The sequence below is a fragment of the Pristis pectinata genome, chromosome 5, assembly GCF_009764475.1.
Source record: "Pristis pectinata isolate sPriPec2 chromosome 5, sPriPec2.1.pri, whole genome shotgun sequence".
NCBI classification, from domain to species: Eukaryota; Metazoa; Chordata; class Chondrichthyes; order Rhinopristiformes; family Pristidae; genus Pristis; species Pristis pectinata.
Genome location: NC_067409.1, coordinates 44,802,670 through 44,822,195, shown reverse-complemented (window position 1 = coordinate 44,822,195; position 19,526 = coordinate 44,802,670). Strand labels below are relative to the sequence as shown.

The 19,526-nt window shown below is 38.5% G+C and overlaps 1 protein-coding gene across 2 annotated transcripts in view; it reads right to left on the bottom strand.

Annotated features, from left to right (window-relative positions):
• Positions 1 to 12,347: 12,347 nt before the first annotated feature.
• Positions 12,348 to 19,526, bottom strand: part of blvra (biliverdin reductase A) — a 31,540-nt gene continuing 24,361 nt past the window's right edge. Inside the window, exons 6-8 of one of the 2 annotated variants that reach the window (XM_052016532.1) lie at positions 17,700 to 17,871; positions 14,571 to 14,612; positions 12,348 to 13,123 (exon numbers count right to left, since the gene is read on the bottom strand). In XM_052016532.1, coding sequence (XP_051872492.1) covers positions 12,862 to 13,123; positions 14,571 to 14,612; positions 17,700 to 17,871 — 476 coding nt within the window. In that variant the 3' untranslated portion in view covers positions 12,348 to 12,861. The remainder of the gene's footprint in view (positions 13,124 to 14,570; positions 14,613 to 17,699; positions 17,872 to 19,526) is intronic. The other variant, XM_052016533.1, reaches the window with a different exon arrangement.

The window sequence follows — 19,526 nt, the reverse complement described above, 5'->3', positions numbered from 1 at the left end:
CCTGATAGTCACCACATTTTTTGGACATAGCATTAAAGAAGAAATAATACAAATCGTCAAGTATGGTGATATTCATGGGGAATTTTAATCTACATATAGACTGGGAAAATCAGATAAGCAAAGGTCACCAAGATGAGTTCAAAGAGTATTCTCTGAATAGTTTTTCTGAACAGCACATTCTGAAACCAACCAGAGACCTGGCTATACCGGATCGGTATTGTGCAATGAGACAGGATTATTTAATTATCTAATTGTGAAGACGCCCCTAGGTCATGAAATGCTTGAATTTTACATGGAGTTTGAGGAAGAAAAGACTAAATAAGGGCAACTATAAGGGCATAAAAGCAGAGATAGCTAAACTAAACTGGCAAATTAGGTTAAGAGCTCAGTCAGTTGAGATGCTGTGGCACATATTTAAGGGGATCTTTCAGAATACATCATAGATGCAATCCAATGCGAAAGAAAAATTCCAAGGGGAGAAGTTATAGATAGTATTAAACATAAAGAAAAAGGCATGTAATTGTGCATAGGCAAGAAGCAGGTCAGAAGTTTGGCCAGAATATGAAAAAGCAACAAATGACAAAAAGATTTACAAGGAAAGAAAAATTAGCAACATGGAGACATGAAAGTAGGAGCAGGTATTGATCTTGGTTCTTTGAATCTGTTTTATCATTTAATATGATATTGGCTAACCCTCTGTCCCAATGCCATATTCCCACCATCTTCCCATTATATGAGATAAAGCTAATCAGAAAGTTAATGAGTGTTTTTCAAGATTCATGAAAAAGAAGAGTTAACATAGTGAAAAACACGATGACGCTGGAGGATCTCAGCAGACCAGGCAGCATCCGTGGAGAAAAGCAGATGATCAACGTTTCAGATCAGGACCCTCCTTCAGGACTGAAGATAGGAAAAGGGGAAACCCAACATAAAAGAGGGAAAAGCAGAGCTCCTATATATTGGGCTTCCCCTTTTCCTATCTTCAGTCCTGAAGAAGGGTCCTGTCCCAAAATGTGGACCGCCTGCTTTTTTCCACGGATGCTGCCTGGCCTGCTGAGTTCCTCCAGCATCATCGTGTTTTTCGTCTAGATTCCAGCATCTGCAGTCCTTTGTTTCTCTAGTTACCATAGTGAACATTGATCTACAGAAAGCAACTCTGGGGAAATAATGATGGAAGACAGGGAGGTGGGGGTGTTGGTTAATGGGTACATGAGAATAGGATGCAATGAAAATGGAATTGGTGCAGAGACACAATGGGCAGAATGGCCTCCTATGTTTTAATATTGCATTAGTTCAATCACTACCTGCTTCAAGTGTATGCCCAGGGGCACTTTTTCCTGCCTGTATACCAGTCCACTGCCTCTATGTGAGATCTTTCCTGCTGGTGGACGGGTTACTACCCAAGTGTGTGTTGATAGTTTGCCATGTTCTTTTTAAGGTATGATTCTGTGAGTACCACCTTCTCAGGCTTTTGTTTGGCAGGTCTGTGGGATATCTCTCACAACTTAGATACCAGTTGCCAGATGTTTGGGTGCCTCTGTTAGGAGCAAATTTGCTATATCTGAATTTGGTGCCTTGGTCAATATTGCATGGTCTGTCTGTTTTTCCCTCTATTCTGTTTCACTGTAGTCATTCTGATATAAGTGAGTGGTCGATCAAACCACTGCAAAGGACAATTAAGACTCAACCATACTGCTGATGATCAGGAGCCTGATGTAAGCCACATGGGGTAAAGGATGGTAGATTTTCTCCCTGAAGTTAGTGAACTGGATTGGTGTTTATAAAAATCCAGTAGTTTCCTGGTCATTTTTATGAAAACAGTTTCTTTATATAAATTCCAAATAACTAACTGAATACAGTTGCTATGCTAATATTTAAATTATCTCTGGATTGTTGCCAGTCGGCTGGGTTATTAACCTGGTAACATGATCACTTGCTGCCATGTTGAGATCTCAAATCTCAGAAGAGGAGCTCAATAAAATTCAGCATAAGCATGAAGTAAAATGCTGAACTGTTATACACAGCACTATTTTTGTCACAGCTTGAATACTATGTACATTTGTTATGGTCACCACATAACAATGAAGATGTGACTGCATTGGAGAACGTGCAGAGGAAATGTGAAAAGCTGTTGCCAAGGCTGTAAAAGTGGATAAACTAGGGTTGTTTGCTTGGGAATACAATGAAGGGTACAAAGTAGTTAAATTGGTAAATTTGTTTATTATTGTCACATGTACTGAGATACAGGGAAAAGCTTTGTTTTGCATTCCATCCATACGGATCATTTCATCACATCAGTGCATTGAGGTAGTACAAGGGAGAACAATAACAAAGTGCAGAATAAAGTGTTACAGTTACAGAGAAAGTGCAGTGCAGACAGACAATAAGATGTAAGGCCATAACGAGGTAGATTGTGAGGTCAAGAGTCCATCTTGTCGTACTAGGGGACTGTTCAATAGCCTTATAACAGCGGGATAGAAGCTGTCCTTGAGCCTGGCGGTACGTGCTTTCAGGCTTTTGTATCTTCTGCCCGATGGGAGTGTATAAAGTGATGAAGGATCTAACTAGTGTAAATGGGAAGGTCTTATTTCCCCAAGTAGAAAGGTCAAGAACGGGTAGTAGCAGAAAAATTAGGGGGGAGAAGATTAAATTTTTTTCAGCTGGAGAATGGTAGGGTTTTGGAAACAGAAACTATCATCACATTTAATAAGCACTTGGGAGTGTACTTAAAGAGCTGTGATCTGCATAACTAGGGATCTAATACTCGATAGAGGGTTTAGATTTGGTAGAAATTTTTTGACCAACACATAAGACAATGGACTAAATAGTGTCCTGCATCATAAATTTTCTACCAAGTCTTATCTTCTGATTTGGCACATCACAGTCTTCAGAGCTCATTATCAAGTTCAGTAATTCCAGATAATTATTCATTTCTGATCTTATATATCACACCTCTAGTATTTGTTTTTTTTCCTCTCAATCTTATTCTGATATTTCAGATTTCATTTGTCTCCTATTTACTTCATATTTCACTATGACATAGAAGTAGGCTATTCTGCCCATTGAGTCTCTGCTAGCTCTCAGAGCAATCCCATCAGTCATTCTCCCACTTCTTTCCCTGTAAACTATTCTCCTACTCATTACCCACTGATTCTCCCACCAGCCACCCACGTCAGTAATAATTTACAGTGGCCAATTAATCAACCCAACAGCATGTCTTTGGGATGTGCAAGGGAACTTTGCACCCTGGGGAAACCCAGAGTCACTGGGAGAACACAACCTCCACACAGGTTGCACTGAGGTCAGAACTGAATCAAATCACTGGAGCTGAGGCAGCAGCTCTACTCACTGCATCACAGTACTGCTTTAATAGCACTTTTGTTTCTGTGAAATGCTGTAGCCAGGCAAACAACAATAATGCTGGTAAAGTTTTGGGAACAGGTTCAATCCCCTACAAGCTTTATAGTTGCATGTTTCCATCTGCTATTTTGGCAGCAGTTTTATTGAAAATTCTATGCTATTCAGTATAAATGCATCTGTGCTCTTCAAATTCTGGCCACATGAACATTCCTAATTATAATCACTCCAACACTGATGCCATGCTTTCAGCTGTCAACCCCTGAAGCTCTGAAATTTCCTTCCAGAACCTCTCAGCCTTTCTTACTTCCCTTAAAACCCTCTTTAAAAGCTACCTCTTTGAACGAGTTTTTGGTCATCAGCACTGATTTGTGGCTTGTCAAATTTTCTTTGATAATGTTCCCTTGAAAAGCCTTGGGATGTTTTACTTTGTCAAAGGCAGAACGAGTTGTTACTGTTCTGTTTTTACCCTAAAAGATCACCCTGGTGAATCTTTGCTGTGGATTACGTCCATTATTCATTCTCCTCAAACTAGGATTTATGACAGGTGATTTGAATCCTAAAACAATGAGAATACTCCTACAAGTGACCATTGGGTTGATTTTAAAATGGATAGAATTGAGAGAGTGGGTACCAATTTGTTCAGTCACTCGATAGTGTCCATTCTGACTTCCTTATTCACCGTTATTTTGTGAATCTTACTTCTTTTGGATGAGAACGAGAAAAATAAATGGATGTAAACCAAGATGTATTGCAAGTACACATAAGGCAGCTGTTAGAGCATCTCTGCACTAAAGAGCTGGCACTAAACTGCATGTTTTGATTCCCAAGTGTTATTGCTGTAGCCCTACCATTGAGTGCTGCTGTGAATTAGAAGACTATTTCGTTAACCGTCAGCCTACTGTTAATCTAAGATGTTCCCAGGCTAACAGTCGAATTGAGATAGCTGCTTCAGTGTTCTACTTACCTTGCTATAATTCAGATCATCATACCTTTCATGGATGGATCCCCTCCGCCATCAGATTTCTGATCGGTCTATGAACACTACCTTGTTATTTCTCTTTTGCACTATTTATTTATTTTTGTAACTTATGGTAATTTTTATGTCGTTATGTCTTGCATTGTACTGCTGCCGCAAAGCAACAAATTTCATGACCTATGTCAGTGACAGTACACTTGATTCTGATTCTGATGACAGTTGTCAGTTTCATTGCACCCAGAAATGCTTATATAGAATGGTCACTTATATATTCTTGTAAACACCCTTTGTACGTGTTGACAAAAGTGATGGAGACAATGAACCATGAACTAGTATTGCTGCTTACTATATTGATAATTTTGATCTGAGCCTTGGTGTTCCCAATAAACTTGCTGTTAGCAACCACAGGTGAGGTATCACCATTTTATTTTCATTAATTAGTATTTTATTTCTTTCAAGGTAAAATCATTGCATTCATACTGAAGTGGAAATGTAAATGACTTACAGAAATCTGTTCTCCAAGGGTGTGGACTATTGACATTTTGATGTTAAAATCCAATATTAGTTGCCAAGGGCAAGAAAAATTAGCTCACATCATATCTTGCTTCTCCTTATTTCTGCCTTCATTTGAATTATTTGGCATGAAAAACAGATAAAAACCTAAGGGAAATAATTTCCTGTATGTTATGCAGCACCTTACAGTTACTTCTTGTAGTGGCACAAAAATTCCTGTCAACCATTTATTTAGACTTGTCCTTGTAATCTCCATCCTATTTCTCTTACCTGTCACTGTAATTGTGCAATGGAAACCATATGTCATATCCATATAGTACATCTAGAATATAAGTGACCAGGCCAAGTAACTGTTTTTCTCCTAACCAATCACTGAAGAATTCTAAAATATTTAGTACAGTCCCTGAACAAGGATGGGTTAAATTGATGAACTAAGTATTAGATAAGGCACAGAAAGAGAAATAAAAAATCTCTTAATTAAGAGAGATAGACACAAAAGAAAAAGATTCTTTTTAAAGTGTTAACCACAATTAAAACCTGAAAGATTAAGATTCCTACTTCTTGAAACTATCAGTGCTAGAGAGATAAGTAATTTTAAATCCAAGAACCAAAATTAAGTATCAGAAGTTAATTAAGTATCAGAATTTCATACTACTCATTCATTGGAACAAGAAGCCAGCATCCAGATTGTGTCTTGGCAAAGCAAACAGTGGAGCAGCATATGTCTATCAGGATTGTAATTTCATTGTTTAATTGCGTATCTGTTCTTAAATGAGATTCTTTTTCCATATTTCCTTATGACATGGAAGGAGGCCATTTGGCCTATCGCCTATGGCAACTCACAGAGTAATTCCGTTCCCCCACTAATTATTCCTGTAACCTATTCTCCTTGCATTCTCATGAACATCCCCAGAATCTAATCATTTGCTGACAATTGACAGTGCCCGTTTAACCTACAATCAATACATCTTTGCAGTGTAGGAGGAAACCAAAGCACCCAGGGGATATCCATGTGGTCACAGGCAGAACATGCAAACTCCAGACAGCACCCAAGGGCAGCATTGAACACAGGTTGCTGGAGTTGTGAGGCAGTAGTTCTACCAGCTGAGCCACAGTGCTGCCTTAACAGCATTTTTGTTTCTGTGAAATGTAGTAACCAGGCAAATAACAATAACCCTGTTAGAATTTTGGAACAGGTTCAATTCCCTGCAAGGCTGACACAACAACGATCTCAACCATGTTATTCTAGCGTTATGCTAATTTGAGACAGAACAGTGCACGAAGCTTGAAGGCTAATTGCTCCAAGTACTCTTCCTTCTCCCATGTTTCTCTACAATTGGGGAAGTAACAGGACTGAGAACATTATAAAATTTACTCTCTGAGAATATAACATTTGTGATTGTGCTTCTCCCTGGTGCATCTGGATAATAGTGGCATTAAAATAGAAGAAATGCAGAAACTCATTTAGAAATTTGTTGGGGATAAGTCCCACTCAAATAATGATGCAATACATCTCAACTAGTAACATCAATGCCAGCAAGTGAAAAATAAAATCTCTTGTGTTTAGTTATCATTGTATATTAAGTGATTTGTATTAGACTGCCTTTGACTCTTGGAGAACCACAGTTCCATTTTCAATAAGACAAGTATCTTGAATTTTTGTTCTGTCATTATACTTTTAAAATATCTCAATTTGTGGAACCCAGATGTCATACTTCAAAGCATATGAGGACCTGTTAAAATGTAAATCCACAGTGGTTATAGACATTCCCATCCTATTCAGAACTCTCCTTTTAACGTGAATCAATGGCTCAGTTTGAAGTTGCAATATCTAGTATGGAACAGTCATATAGATCAAGAAAGCATAAGGTTCAATATCTTGTTTGTTGGTCTCAGTAACATGATGTTACTCTGGTTGGTTTCAATGTCTCTGGGCAAGGGAAGTGGAAAAATATCAGCCAGGTTTCTAGTTTTGCAATGATATCTAATTCTCCTGCTGGATATTAGGTGAAGGTAGGTTATGGCACAGGTGGGATGCTTCTCCTATTTCTCAGCAGTCAAGTGGTTTGCTGACACTCCTATTTAGGTCATACATGGAGAATTTCATGATTGAAGTATAAGGAATGCTGGTAACTATTAAAAGTACTACTGCATGACTCGCTGACCTTGGGTGGGGAAGACAAAATTGTAAAATTGCATTTAGTGGGTTTTCTATTGCTATTTTCAGCCTGTCCTGTACTACCAGTGAACTTATTTTTATATTTTAACGGTGTAATTTAGTTCTTACATACAATATTATTATCTTTTAAGAAATTTACAAGTAGTGATTAAGAGTGCAAATCAGTTTCATTTTATTAGATGACAAGCCAATGAGATGATTCACATGAATTGTAATAACATATTGAATCTTCACTGTGAAACATCTGGTATATGTGAAGTAATCTCAAGACAGGATATAAGAATCTCACAGACCTGCTGGAATGGTAATACTCTCAAATTAATGAATTAAAAACTTTCATCCAGATCCATATTTTTTTGAGTTTGCAATCACATTTCTGAATTACAAAGGTTTGTTAAAACTGTCTTTCATTAATAATATCTAAAATGGATTACGAGAAACATAAGGTCATTTTCTCTTGAAGATGAATGAAAAACACTATGATGCTGGAGGAACTCAGCAGGCCAGGCAGCATCCATGGAGAAAAGCAGGCGGTCAATGTTTCGGGTCGGGACCCTTCTTCAGGACTGAAGATAGGAAAAGGGGAAGCCCAATATATAGGAGGGAAAAGCAGAGCAGTGATAGGTAGACAAAAGAAGGGAGGCGGGGTGGGCATAAGGGGTGATGGGTAGATGCAGGTAAGAGACAGTGATGAGTAGGTGTGAAGGAGGAGGGGAGAGCAGATCCTCCAGGGGATGGGTCAAAGGCAAGGAGGAGAAAAAAGGGGTTAGAAAAAAGAGAGGGAAGAGGCATGGTTGGGGGGGGGCAAGGGGTGTGGGGATTACTTAAAGTGGGAGAATTCTATGTTAATGCCATTAGGTTGCAAGGTTCCTTCTTGTCAAAGTAGCATTTTCCCTTGTTAAAGTAGCAGACTGCTAGTTGATACAGATGAATATATTTCATTTAATGTATATGATGTAACTAAACAACAACAACAATTAATGTAGGGGAATATATTAAATTCCTGACATGCTGGCAACTGTGTGCTTCTCAGAACCTCTCTTTTAGCTGTACTAACATTATTTCAGAGTTTGCCAACCCCTGGACTGTAGAGGTGTGATGATAATATGTACAAGCTCAATTTCAGCTTCATTATTTAAAGACACAACACATGAAATCTGATTAATTCTAAGGCTTACATGACAGACAAAAAGAAAATGATTGCAAACATGCCAAGGCTGACTTTAACTTCATTTATTCATTGCTTAAGTAAAATTAGGGATCTGCAGATCCAGTAAGAAGCCTCATAGGAAGACCAAGGAGGAATGACTGAAGGTAATCACTGAAGTGAACAGCACAAGCATGGCTTTGTTCATGGATTCATTGCATAAACTGATTTAGTTGCCTCATGAAATCCTACATTCTTCTATATGCTGAAGTGCATATTACTCCAAGTCCCACAATTGGTCCTTACAGGTTCACTCTAGCACATCATTCATTATACCAACTTTATCAGGCATGTACACCGAGCATTTTCTGTCTGGAAACTTGCATATTTCCTGATCTATCCATTTAGCATAACATTCAAACTCATCTTTATCCAATGTTATTCCTTCCCCTCACATTGACCTTTGACAAAGGATCTTCAAACATCCATGAAGCACATTCCATGACTCTACTCATAAGCCTCTATTTTATTGCAGAAGAGAACACAGAAAACAAGAGCAATTCAGGAAACCAAAGTTGGCCAACAATCATTTCATTTCTTCTGCCTGTGGAGGAGGAAGTTCTAGGGATAACCAACATGTCATCGGTAATGGGAAGGTGAGGGCCAACCAGCTACCTAGTAACAGAATTCAGCATCAGCTCACCATGTTGGATATAACACACACTATGATGTAAGTAGCAAGTGAAAAATAATCACGTGCTTACTGATAACTCTAAATATTCTTACCTTTACAGTCCAAATTCATAACTTTAATTTTGGTCAATCAGAATGTGCAGTAATAGCAGAACAATTACTGAGGGGGGATCACCAACTCTGTGTGTATTGTCACGTGATACATATCCGTCATGCACCAGCGCAGATATTCTCATGTCCAAGTGAATCACACCACCAGATCAAGCAGAAACAGGTACAGATGATGGAGGCAGAGACAGCAGTGGATGTTTTAAAACAAACTGATACTGGAAATCTAAAATAAAACAGAATGCACTGAAAGTGCTCAGCAGATCAAGCAAAATCTGTAAAGGCAGGAGAATTAAAGTTTCAAAATAATGATCTTTCATCATAGTGAGAAAAGTTAGTGATAGAACAAGCTGTAAGTTGCAGAGAAAAGGGAGACCTGAAAGAAGTCTTTTGTTAGTACACGGAATGTGGCAAAGGATGAAATAGGAGTTTTAAAGGGGATCTGAGGGGAAGGATTTTTTTCAGATAGTGGTTGATATCTGGAACTTGATGCCAGAGGAGGTGGTGGAGTCAGATACAATCACTACGTTTAAGTTGATGTTTAAACAGGCACTTAAGTAGGCAAGGCATAGGAGGATACAGACCTAATGAGAGCAAATGGGATTAGTGTAGATGGGCAAAAAGGTCAGCATGATCTAGGTGGGTCGAAGGGCCCATTTTTGTGCTATACAGCTCCATGACTCAAGTAGAAATGCAAACCAGGACAGGTTGGAGAAAGTGAGTTGGCAGTGCTCAAGAGAGATATATGGCTTTAAGTTCTGATCTCAGGATGCAACAAGAACAGTGATTTGAGAATTGCTGAATATCCTGAAGGTACCATAATCATGGGTGGATCCAAAATGTGAAAGGTAGATTTTCAGTTGAAATCCATATGGAATAAGTTACAGCTGGAGACATTTGCTAACATGATGCACTCGTGGCAGCAAGATTTGGTAGATACCTCATCAAAAACAAGAAGGGAAAACAAACAATGGGGGGTGAAAAACTTAAAAGAGTCAAATGGAAATCCTGACAGAGAGAGGAGCAGAGCTTCTTCAAGGTGGGCCTTCCAGGGAGAGAAATGGCAATAAATTCAACAGTAAACCAAAAGCAAAAACTGCATATGTTGGAAATTTGAAATAAAACAGAGAATGCTGGAAATACTCAGGAGGTCAGGAAGCATCTGTGCAGAGAGAGAGGCAAGCCAATTATAAGTAGAAGACCTCTCATCAGAAGAGAGGAAAGGTAGAAATAAAGTAAGTTGCAGAGGAAAGAGGAAGTTAGTATAAAGATGTAAACTTCTCCAAGCTCTTAGCTGGAGGCAGATGCTGCATGTCTAGAGTCTTCTACATACGGGATACCTTTAGAGTAGCAGCAAAGAATTGTGAATGTGCTAGCAGGCATCCCAGCTTTATTGTACATTTTTTGCTGTGAAACTAAACTCCATCTGAAGCACGAGAACAACTTTTTATAATGGTGAGTTTGTCTAGGGAAAGATTAGTCACCTGGATTGAACATTAAATGAAGCATTTGAGTATATGTAAATAGGCCTTCACTGAGGACTTGTACAGAATGAATGCCCTCAGGGATTTACACCTCTTGGCCTGCACAATGAATTGTCATCCTGGTTTTGGTGTTAGGAACTGCAAAGACTGTTAGCAAGGAAATGTAGAAAGATCATGACTGAACCCATTGTTGTTTTCTTCGGAACGTAGAAGACAGAAGGGAGATTTAATTGAGGTGTATAAAATTAAGAAAAGTTGATACAAGATGAACGGGATAGAACTTTTTTTTTGCAGAATGATCAGTGGCTAGGGGTTTAAGAGATTAATATTATTTATTTAATATTACAGAGATTTAAGGTAATAAGTTGGAGGATTATAGGGAAATTCAAGAAGAATAAAATCACCACAAGAGGGGTGGGGGTTTGAAACTCACTGTTTGAAAGGATGGTAGAGGTTGAAATCTTCATCATCAGATTTAGAAAGTCCCTGAATGAGCAACTGAAGGACTGTCACCACAGGACTATGAAGAGGGATTAGCCACTTGTACTGCTGACATAGAGACAATGATTCAAATAGTCTCCTTTTGTGCTGTGATTTTCTGCGATTCCATAAATTATGTTAATTGTCCTGAGTTCTTTTGGAAGTACTTTTCTCTGGTCCCAACTCCTTACAGCTGAAGGAATTTCAGCACCCTTAAACTAAACAGTGAATGCCTAAAGTCTGCACTAGCTTCAACTGACTTTACCACTTCCCTGGCAGGCTTCCTGGTACAATAAGGGAGATTATGAGGAGCCAGATCTGAAGCGGCTCATGTCTGAATAGGAACATTTCTTGACATATGAAGCTGTCTTTTAAAAACCTTTTTAAAAAAAAACTATGTAGTGTAAAGTAAAAACTTGCAGTGAGTATTTTCTTAGCATACAGATCCCACAGCTATATTCACACTGGCTTAAATTGTGTTGTGTTTCCTTCAGTTCCACAGGCACGGTGGTGTAGCGGTTAGCATAATGTTATTACAGTGCCAGCAAGTCGGCTTCAATTCTGGCCGCTGTATGTAAGGAGTTTGTATGTTCTCCCATGTCTGCGTGGGTTTCCTCCGGGTGCTCCGGTTTCCTCCCACATTTCAAGGACATACAGGTTAGGAAGTTGTGGGCATGTTAATGTTGGCACCGGAAATGTGGCGACAATTGCGGGCTGCCGCCAGAACACTCTACGTAAAAAGTGCATTTCACTGTGTGTTTTGATGTACAAGTGACTAATAAAAGATATCTTAATACACCTCAGAAAAAAATACTTAAATAGCTGGAAAGTGTTTTGGGACAATCTGAGGTTCAGAAGGTTGTTAAATGTAAATCTTTTGTCATTAATTGGCAAGGGAAATCGAATAAGTTGATATAACGTTTTAGGCCCAAGGAAACCTGCAGAATATCCTTTTAAAATGCTAACATTTTTGCAAAATTTCTCTATGATGAGTAAAATCAAGAAAATTCACACTCAACTGCATTTTATTTGGATGTTCTGAATGAATTTTTTTAATGTTACATTGATATGGCACCTTTCACATCCTCAGGATGTCCCAAAGGACTGCACTGAATGTAATACTTTCAAAGTGTTTTCACTTTCCTTCCCCATCATGGTTAAATATTTATTTTGTAAACATCCAGGCAAAAGAATCAAACTACTGTTTTGTCTTGAGAAATGGTGGTGGTGTTCATAGGCACATGGTGACTATTTTAATCAAACATGTTGAGCTTCAAAATTACAATGAGGAGTTGCTGGAATTTTACTTAAATTTAGCTGAAATTATAACATGTTGGAACCAGAATCGATGTTTACTTTTAATTTTACTATAGTGAAAGTTTATGGATCCAACAAGTATTTATGTAGTAATTTTCATTTGAATATAATTAAATTTCATTTACTACATATGTCATTAGCTACAGAACAGGAAAATGCCTGGGTAATAATTGTGTTACTATAGAAACATAATATTTAAGTCTCAACTATTACATGTATCGAGTCTTAATAGAGTGCAGAAAAAAATTACAGCAAAAGATTAATAACTCTTGCTCCAGTTATTACTTAATACAAAGGTTAAGTCCATTATAACGAATAATAGTAATTCCAGTTATGTCAAGTTTTAGCAAATTCTATCTAAAAGAACAAAACACAAAGAAGATTCCAATGAAATCAGTATTTGTCTACCTGCTTGTTAGTAACAACCTTGTATAATTAGGAAATATACCACTTTGTTTCTTAACAAGTTCCGAAAAGGTCTAATAAGGCAATTGTATTAATCAGAATTTTAAAATTCAGGCATACATATCAATACTTAAAACAAATTCCGTTAATCAAACAGAATGCCAATTATATCTGCAGAGGCAGAAAGTTAACAATTGTGTTAATTTGGTGGTGTCTGTTCATAAAAAGCTTTTATCTCATCTGCCAGGCCTAGACAGTGCAGGATGCGTTTCTTTTCAAAGGTGTCAGTGAGCTTTTGCCCTACCAGCTTCTGGGCAAACAGGTTGAGGTCTTTCATAAACAGTCCAACATGATTATTAGGCACTGCTGGAATACGATCCAAAATGTCTGATTTAAATTGGAAATTGATATGTTTTTCACGTCTTAATCCTGGTCCTCTTTCTTCAATCCAGATTACGGGTCTAAAATAAGTTAATAAAAAGCAGACACTTGATAAGATATGATAAATTGAAATTTCATATCACACGACTGTTGATACATCAGTAGAACTGCTACTGTTACAACCTACTGTTTCAGCATATGTCAATCACCCTGTCTCTTGTAACTAGAGACACTGGAAAAGCAAACTCAAAGTCACAGCTAAGGTCTCTAGGAAATATATCTAATAAAAAGAAAAGATTTTCACTATTTCTGTCATCATTACAATGATTTGTGTAGAATGAATTGGATAAATGTTCAGTTCTGATGTGACAAAGATTTCTTCATGGAGAAGGTTTTTAAATAATGGCAAAGGGTAAATTCTCTAGTGCATAGGAATTAGATCCACTGAACCCATTTCTTGGGAGTAACTTGCATATAAAAGCAAAATTTACCTGCTTTTAAGTGTGACCATTTCTGGCAGAAACCCTGCCAATAAGGAAATTGGATCAGGGACTTCTGGGCGTCAATCACTCTAATGCAGGTTTCATTTGCTTGTCATATTTCCCGTACATATTGAGGTCATCAACATCCACAGCTCAGTTTAATTACTTAACAGCAGAAATTGGATCAAAGGGTTGTGACCCATGGCTTTCTTAATTACCTTACAATAAAATGAGTTCATAAATATGAAAGTAGGGAATTGTGTGTGTTTCAAGTCATCCCCCGATCCACTCCCCTATTATATCATTACTTTGTTCAAAAAATCCTCCCATGAATTTTTTATTTAGAAAAAGAATTTGTGTTAGCTAATAACCACCTCAACCTGTGAGCCCAATACACCTGTTGATTGTGGGGGCTTGGGGCTACACCACATCACATGTTCCTTTCCATAGTTGTGGGGAGGAGGGTGGTTCCCCAGGAGACCAATCTGCCATTACTCTATTCCATCCCTCTTGTTCTCCTTCATGCCTCTCATTTCCACCACTTCCCCATCCCCCACCATTCCTCCTCATTTCCTTGTCTGATCCACTCGCACAACCTAGCTGGTCTAGCAAGCTGCTGCTGGCTGTGAAATGTGCAGGGAGGGTTTCAATGGGGAATAAACCACCATGATGATTTTTCAAATGTCCCTATTTTGTGACTTTGTGATTTCTGATTTGGTATTACTATCAAACACAGCACCCATTTGAGGCAGCAAATATACCTGAAGTTCAGTTTCTAGACACAGATCTGAATTCCTAAGTCTGCTGAATATTTCTCATGAATTGTCTGAGAGACAGTAGTTGTGAAACAGAACTACACTTCCAGGACCCAAGATCAACATTATACAACATCACTAAAGGTTACCAAAGTTGTTTATAATATCGATTCTCCCTGTGGATTAGATTGAACATGCTTGCATGCAATGAGTGCTGCAGTGAAATATAAATATTTATACAGTAAACATATTGTAAAAAAAAATTGCTCTTAAGTTGTGAAATAAATTACCTCAGAAGCAGGGAATATTTCAATACCACCACCCACTTAAACCTGACAAATAAGAATGGAAAATGGGTGACAAATCAGCAATGGAAGCCTTTGTATATCATTTCGAAGCTGTCCCGAGCAGCAATGGCACAAGAACTGGATCAAGTAACTCTGATTTTTCTCACCATGGATGCTGCCTGACCTGCTGAGTATTTCCAGCATGTTCTGTTCTTATTATTGGATCCAGTTACACACTTTCCAATTACAATCAAATATATAAATCAGGAGGATGAGAGAAAACATGCTCAACTTTATACTACACAGAGAAATAATTTTAGACATTGCATCATGCCCTAAGACTTTTTTTTTGTTTTATTTCTTCTCTGACTGGCTTCATCACTCAACAATTCCCTCAATTTAGAACACTCAGATCAGACACCCACATCAGTTGCTGGGAAATGTATTTATGACAGTGGCTTGATTTGCCTCCCTTGGTAAAGTTCTCTTCAATTCATCTAGTTCACACCCAGACATTTTCTATGCTGCCAAACTGAATAAATTCAGTCCACTAGCCTAGAAATTTGATTGCATTGTGTTTTTCCTGTGTGCAAAGGGATTGAATTTTACCTAAAGGTTGATTGCTGAATGTGATTAGTAACTTTGAGCATGCATAGAGCCATTTGGGAAATTTGCTCCTGATGCTCTGTCGCAATTGCATGGAGACCATTAGGCATTCAGCACAAGGCTGACATCACTTTCATTACTTTTTTTCACTGCAAATATGCAGTGCTTGAAAAGTGTGAGCCTTTGCTCCTGCATTAATTGAAGGGGCCAAATTTGCCTGGGCTTCTGGCAATGAAAATTGTTGTTCTTCCTTCAGGCAAGTTCCTGTTTTCCAAACTACACTGTTAACATCTTCACTATCAATTCCATCCTGGAATTGCTCCACTCCCTTTGACCGCCTTTCTGATGCCCTTATCGACCTGTCTCCACCCAGTAATCCTGCTCTACTTCTCAGACTTCAATCACCTTACCACATACCCCCACTACCTCAGTAATCTTCTTCCCAATCATCTCCAACCACCACTCTCACCCTAATCTCCCTATCTCATGAACCTCTAATCCCACTAATCTCTTAATTCTTCCTCCGACCCCAACCATGATCTTCTTCCTGACCCCTTGGTCCTCTCTCTGTCCTCTATTGGACTTACTCTATGTTCCTCATCTTTTCCCCATCCCTGATTACTCCATCAATCCTTTCCACACTTTGTCATGTTAACAGATTCCCAGAACAGGAATATACATGCATGGCTCAGGAATGATGTACTATTGTGCGCAATGCTTGAGTAATGAAATGTTGGACCTCGTAGGCTCAATCAGACTGCACAAATCCCTCAGACCTACTCAAGTCTTTTATCACTTTTTGTATCATCCACCGTAAAGAACAACCAGAAAACGTCATGGGTAGTAGTCTCAATTATTGATCCACTGCAATGATAATTTCATTACAAAATTTAAGTCTAGGTTTTCTCCATGTTCCTCTGAGAATCCCATTAAAACTGACATTTTCTGTCCACACTATTGAATTCATGCTGTTAAATCAGGTCACCATTGTTCTGGGTAAAAGAATGAGATGGTCCAATTAGTGCAAAATCCTCAATCTAGCATTCTCCACTGTGCTGAAAAAGACAGCAAGCTAGAAATCTTACACATACACATACACACAGAGACCAGTGGCCATGCATGGAGAGGGCAAACAGCATGCAATGCAAATCATCAATTACATAAAAGTATTCTGCACAATACAAGGCTCACAGTAGGCCTTGCTTTATACACTGAAGAATCCTTCACTTAGTGGATTGAGGATGACTTTGTATTAATTTAAGAATTCTCAAACCTACATGGTCTGCTACCAGAGAGTCCAAGCATTCATCTTGGAGTCATAGACAGCACATAAACAAGCCCTTCAGCCCACTGAGTCTGCACCAACCATCGGCTACCCATTTATACTAACCCTACATTAATCCCATTTTTTTTTTCTTCTTACCACATTCTCATCAACTCCCCCCATATTCTATTTCTCACCTACACACTAGGGGAAATTTACAGTGCTCAATTAACTTATCGATCCACATGTCTTTGGGATGTGCGAGGAAACTGGAACACCCAGAGGAAACCCATGAGGTCATATGGAGAGTGTGCAAACTCCATGCAGACAACACCCGAGGTCAGGAATGAACCTTGGTCTTTGGCGCCGCTGTATTAGCTGCCACCCATCTTCTTCTAGGGAGATTCTCCTTGACATATTTTTCTCAATGATTGCTCCCACCCCACTCTTGCCTTCAGCACACTCACTGCTGGTGTCATTGGGCACTCAGTCCTTCTCCCTGACCCACTCCTGTCCCACCCCTATCCCTAGCACCTTCACAAATGACCCTGACCTTTTGATTACCTCCACCACTGTCCAAGAACGCCCATCACCTTCCTGTCTGACGGCAACTCCCTGAACAAACCTGGCTCACTGAATCTCTCTGACTTCCCTCAATTGCCTGCTCAACTGACCCCACCCCACCGCCTATCCTTTCCCTAAATGATTCCCCCCAAAACTTCTGCCTTCTCCCAATCCAGTGACCCCCTTTGTGAATGCTTCCGTAAACATTTAAGCATACACGTCCTAATCTTTCATGCACAATGCTAAAATAGAATGGTTGCACTATGCAGTACTGCTTTAATGCATCTTTTCAGGCACAATACAATTTCTAGACATCGAAAAGCAAGTAACTGCAGATGCTGGATCAGTGCAGGATTTAGATTTCACAATTTCTAGCCAAGCACTTTTATCTCATTTCAACTTTGAAGCCTGCTCTCTGAGTCAAAAGATAGTTTTACAATCTACTGTACTATGAGGTAGCCTAACTTTAAGTTACTAAATTCCCTCTTCCCCTATTGGCCCTGACTGCTCCCATTAACTTTTAGCTGTAATTTGACAAAACCATTCCCTTTTACAGACACTATTAGTTCTCCTTTTGCCTCTCTACTTGGAGGAAAGTGGGCAATGCTTCAATTATACTTTAGAAATGACCTTTATTTCTACTGCTTGCAATTAGCAGAACTGAAGATTGTCACACAACTAATATCAGAATTTCCAACCTGCTATTTTTAGTGTGGAAGTGCACTGTCATCTTCCAGTATTGCTGTTTTTGATTCTCACTGAATATAGCAGACTTGAATGCGAGTTCTCCAAACAAATCCACAAGCCATGTCAAACGGGATATCCCGCTGAAGGCAGGGAATCCAGTACGTTGCCTATCCAAAGGTCCACCTAGAAGATAATAAGTATGTTTACTGCCTGTGCTTTGCAACAACAAAATTCTTCAAATGTAAGTATTTAAAAATAAATCAAACACAATACAATACAATAATGATAAATATCTCTTTAAAACAGCACTGCATTCAAAAGTTTTGTTGCCGAGAATATAAATGTAGTTTTTCACAAAGTGAATGTCCATACTGAAACAACCTTGAAAAATTCAATTCATAATTGACAAAAGAGATGAACCTGATCTTACAGAAATAGGAATGTCATGGCCAAGGATCTTACTTTTTTCAGAATTGGTGTAAGTTGGATAGGAATCTCAAAAATCTCAATGTTTTTACTACATAATGGTGAGCTGGAATCACCCAACAACACTTGGGTCTTAGAAACCAGAATATTATTGAGAGACGTTGCCTCACAACATTTTAGTGGAGCACTAAAGGAATATGATATTTCTTGAGGTATGTCTTACAGAGAAAGAATTAACTGCAGACTTGTCTGCCTGTTAAGGGTGATGTAAAATTTGTTTGGCATTGTGTGAAGATCAGACATGATTTGCTGGTGTTCTGGCAAACATCTATCCCTTCACAAACACCAATTTACTACAATTTACATGTAGTAAATCTAAACATGTGGCCTCCAAAGTATTGGAAAGCTGCTATATAAATACAAATCATTTATTTCTTATGGCCTGAATTTGAAATACACAAAGCACATTGAAATGAGATGGGTAATACTCAGCCCTTTCCAATAAGGATGCAGAGCTTTGTTTTCAGTGACGGGTCAAAAACTGGCTTCAAAGAGAGAAAACATTAAAGTTTCCAATCATGGAACTGATTGAATATCCTATAATTGGGTTTTTTAATACCATTATTTCACTTAATAAGTACCAGAAAATGGATTTGGGAGGAGCAAGAGTAAAATAATGCTGCAGTAATTTGAAAAAAGTATATCTAAAATCACATTGGTCTCTTGCACACCTACATGAATTAATGATTTTTTTTAAAAGCGTGAAATCTAAACTGTAAAGCTTTTCTCTTCTACCAAACAAATTTTTCTGCCCTACTTCAAAAGTGTGCTGCACTGATGCTACGCTAAAATATGAAATAGTTATAAGTGGACTAAAGGTAGCCATCAGTCAATAGCACACTTAAAACACCAAAACGGACTGGATAATCATGAGTAAATTTTAGTGCCGCTAGTTGGAAATGTTATGCTCTTCATCTGATTTGTCTTCCTGTTGAGTAACGCTTTATGCAAAATTCATCATCTTGTTTAAAGTGGCAACTACATCTTATGGGGACACAAGAGACTTCAGATGCTGTAGTCTGGAGCAAAAAACAAACTGCTGGAGGAACTCAGCAAGTTGAGCAGCATGTGTGGAGGCAAAGGGATAGATGACGTTTCTGGTCAGGTCCTGATGCAGGGTCTTTGCTTCCATAGATGCTTCTTGACCTGTTGAGTTCTTTGTTTTCTTTGCTATATCTTATGGGGTTTGGTTAAGTAAAAAAAACTTGCATTTAATCACGACTTCCAAGCTAAAGTACTTTACAGTAAAAAAAATCGAAGTGTAGACACTAATCTAATGTAAAACCAAGTTAGCTGATGCTGCTTTCACTTTTAATAAAGGGCATTCACTGGTGTTACAAATACGAGGACAA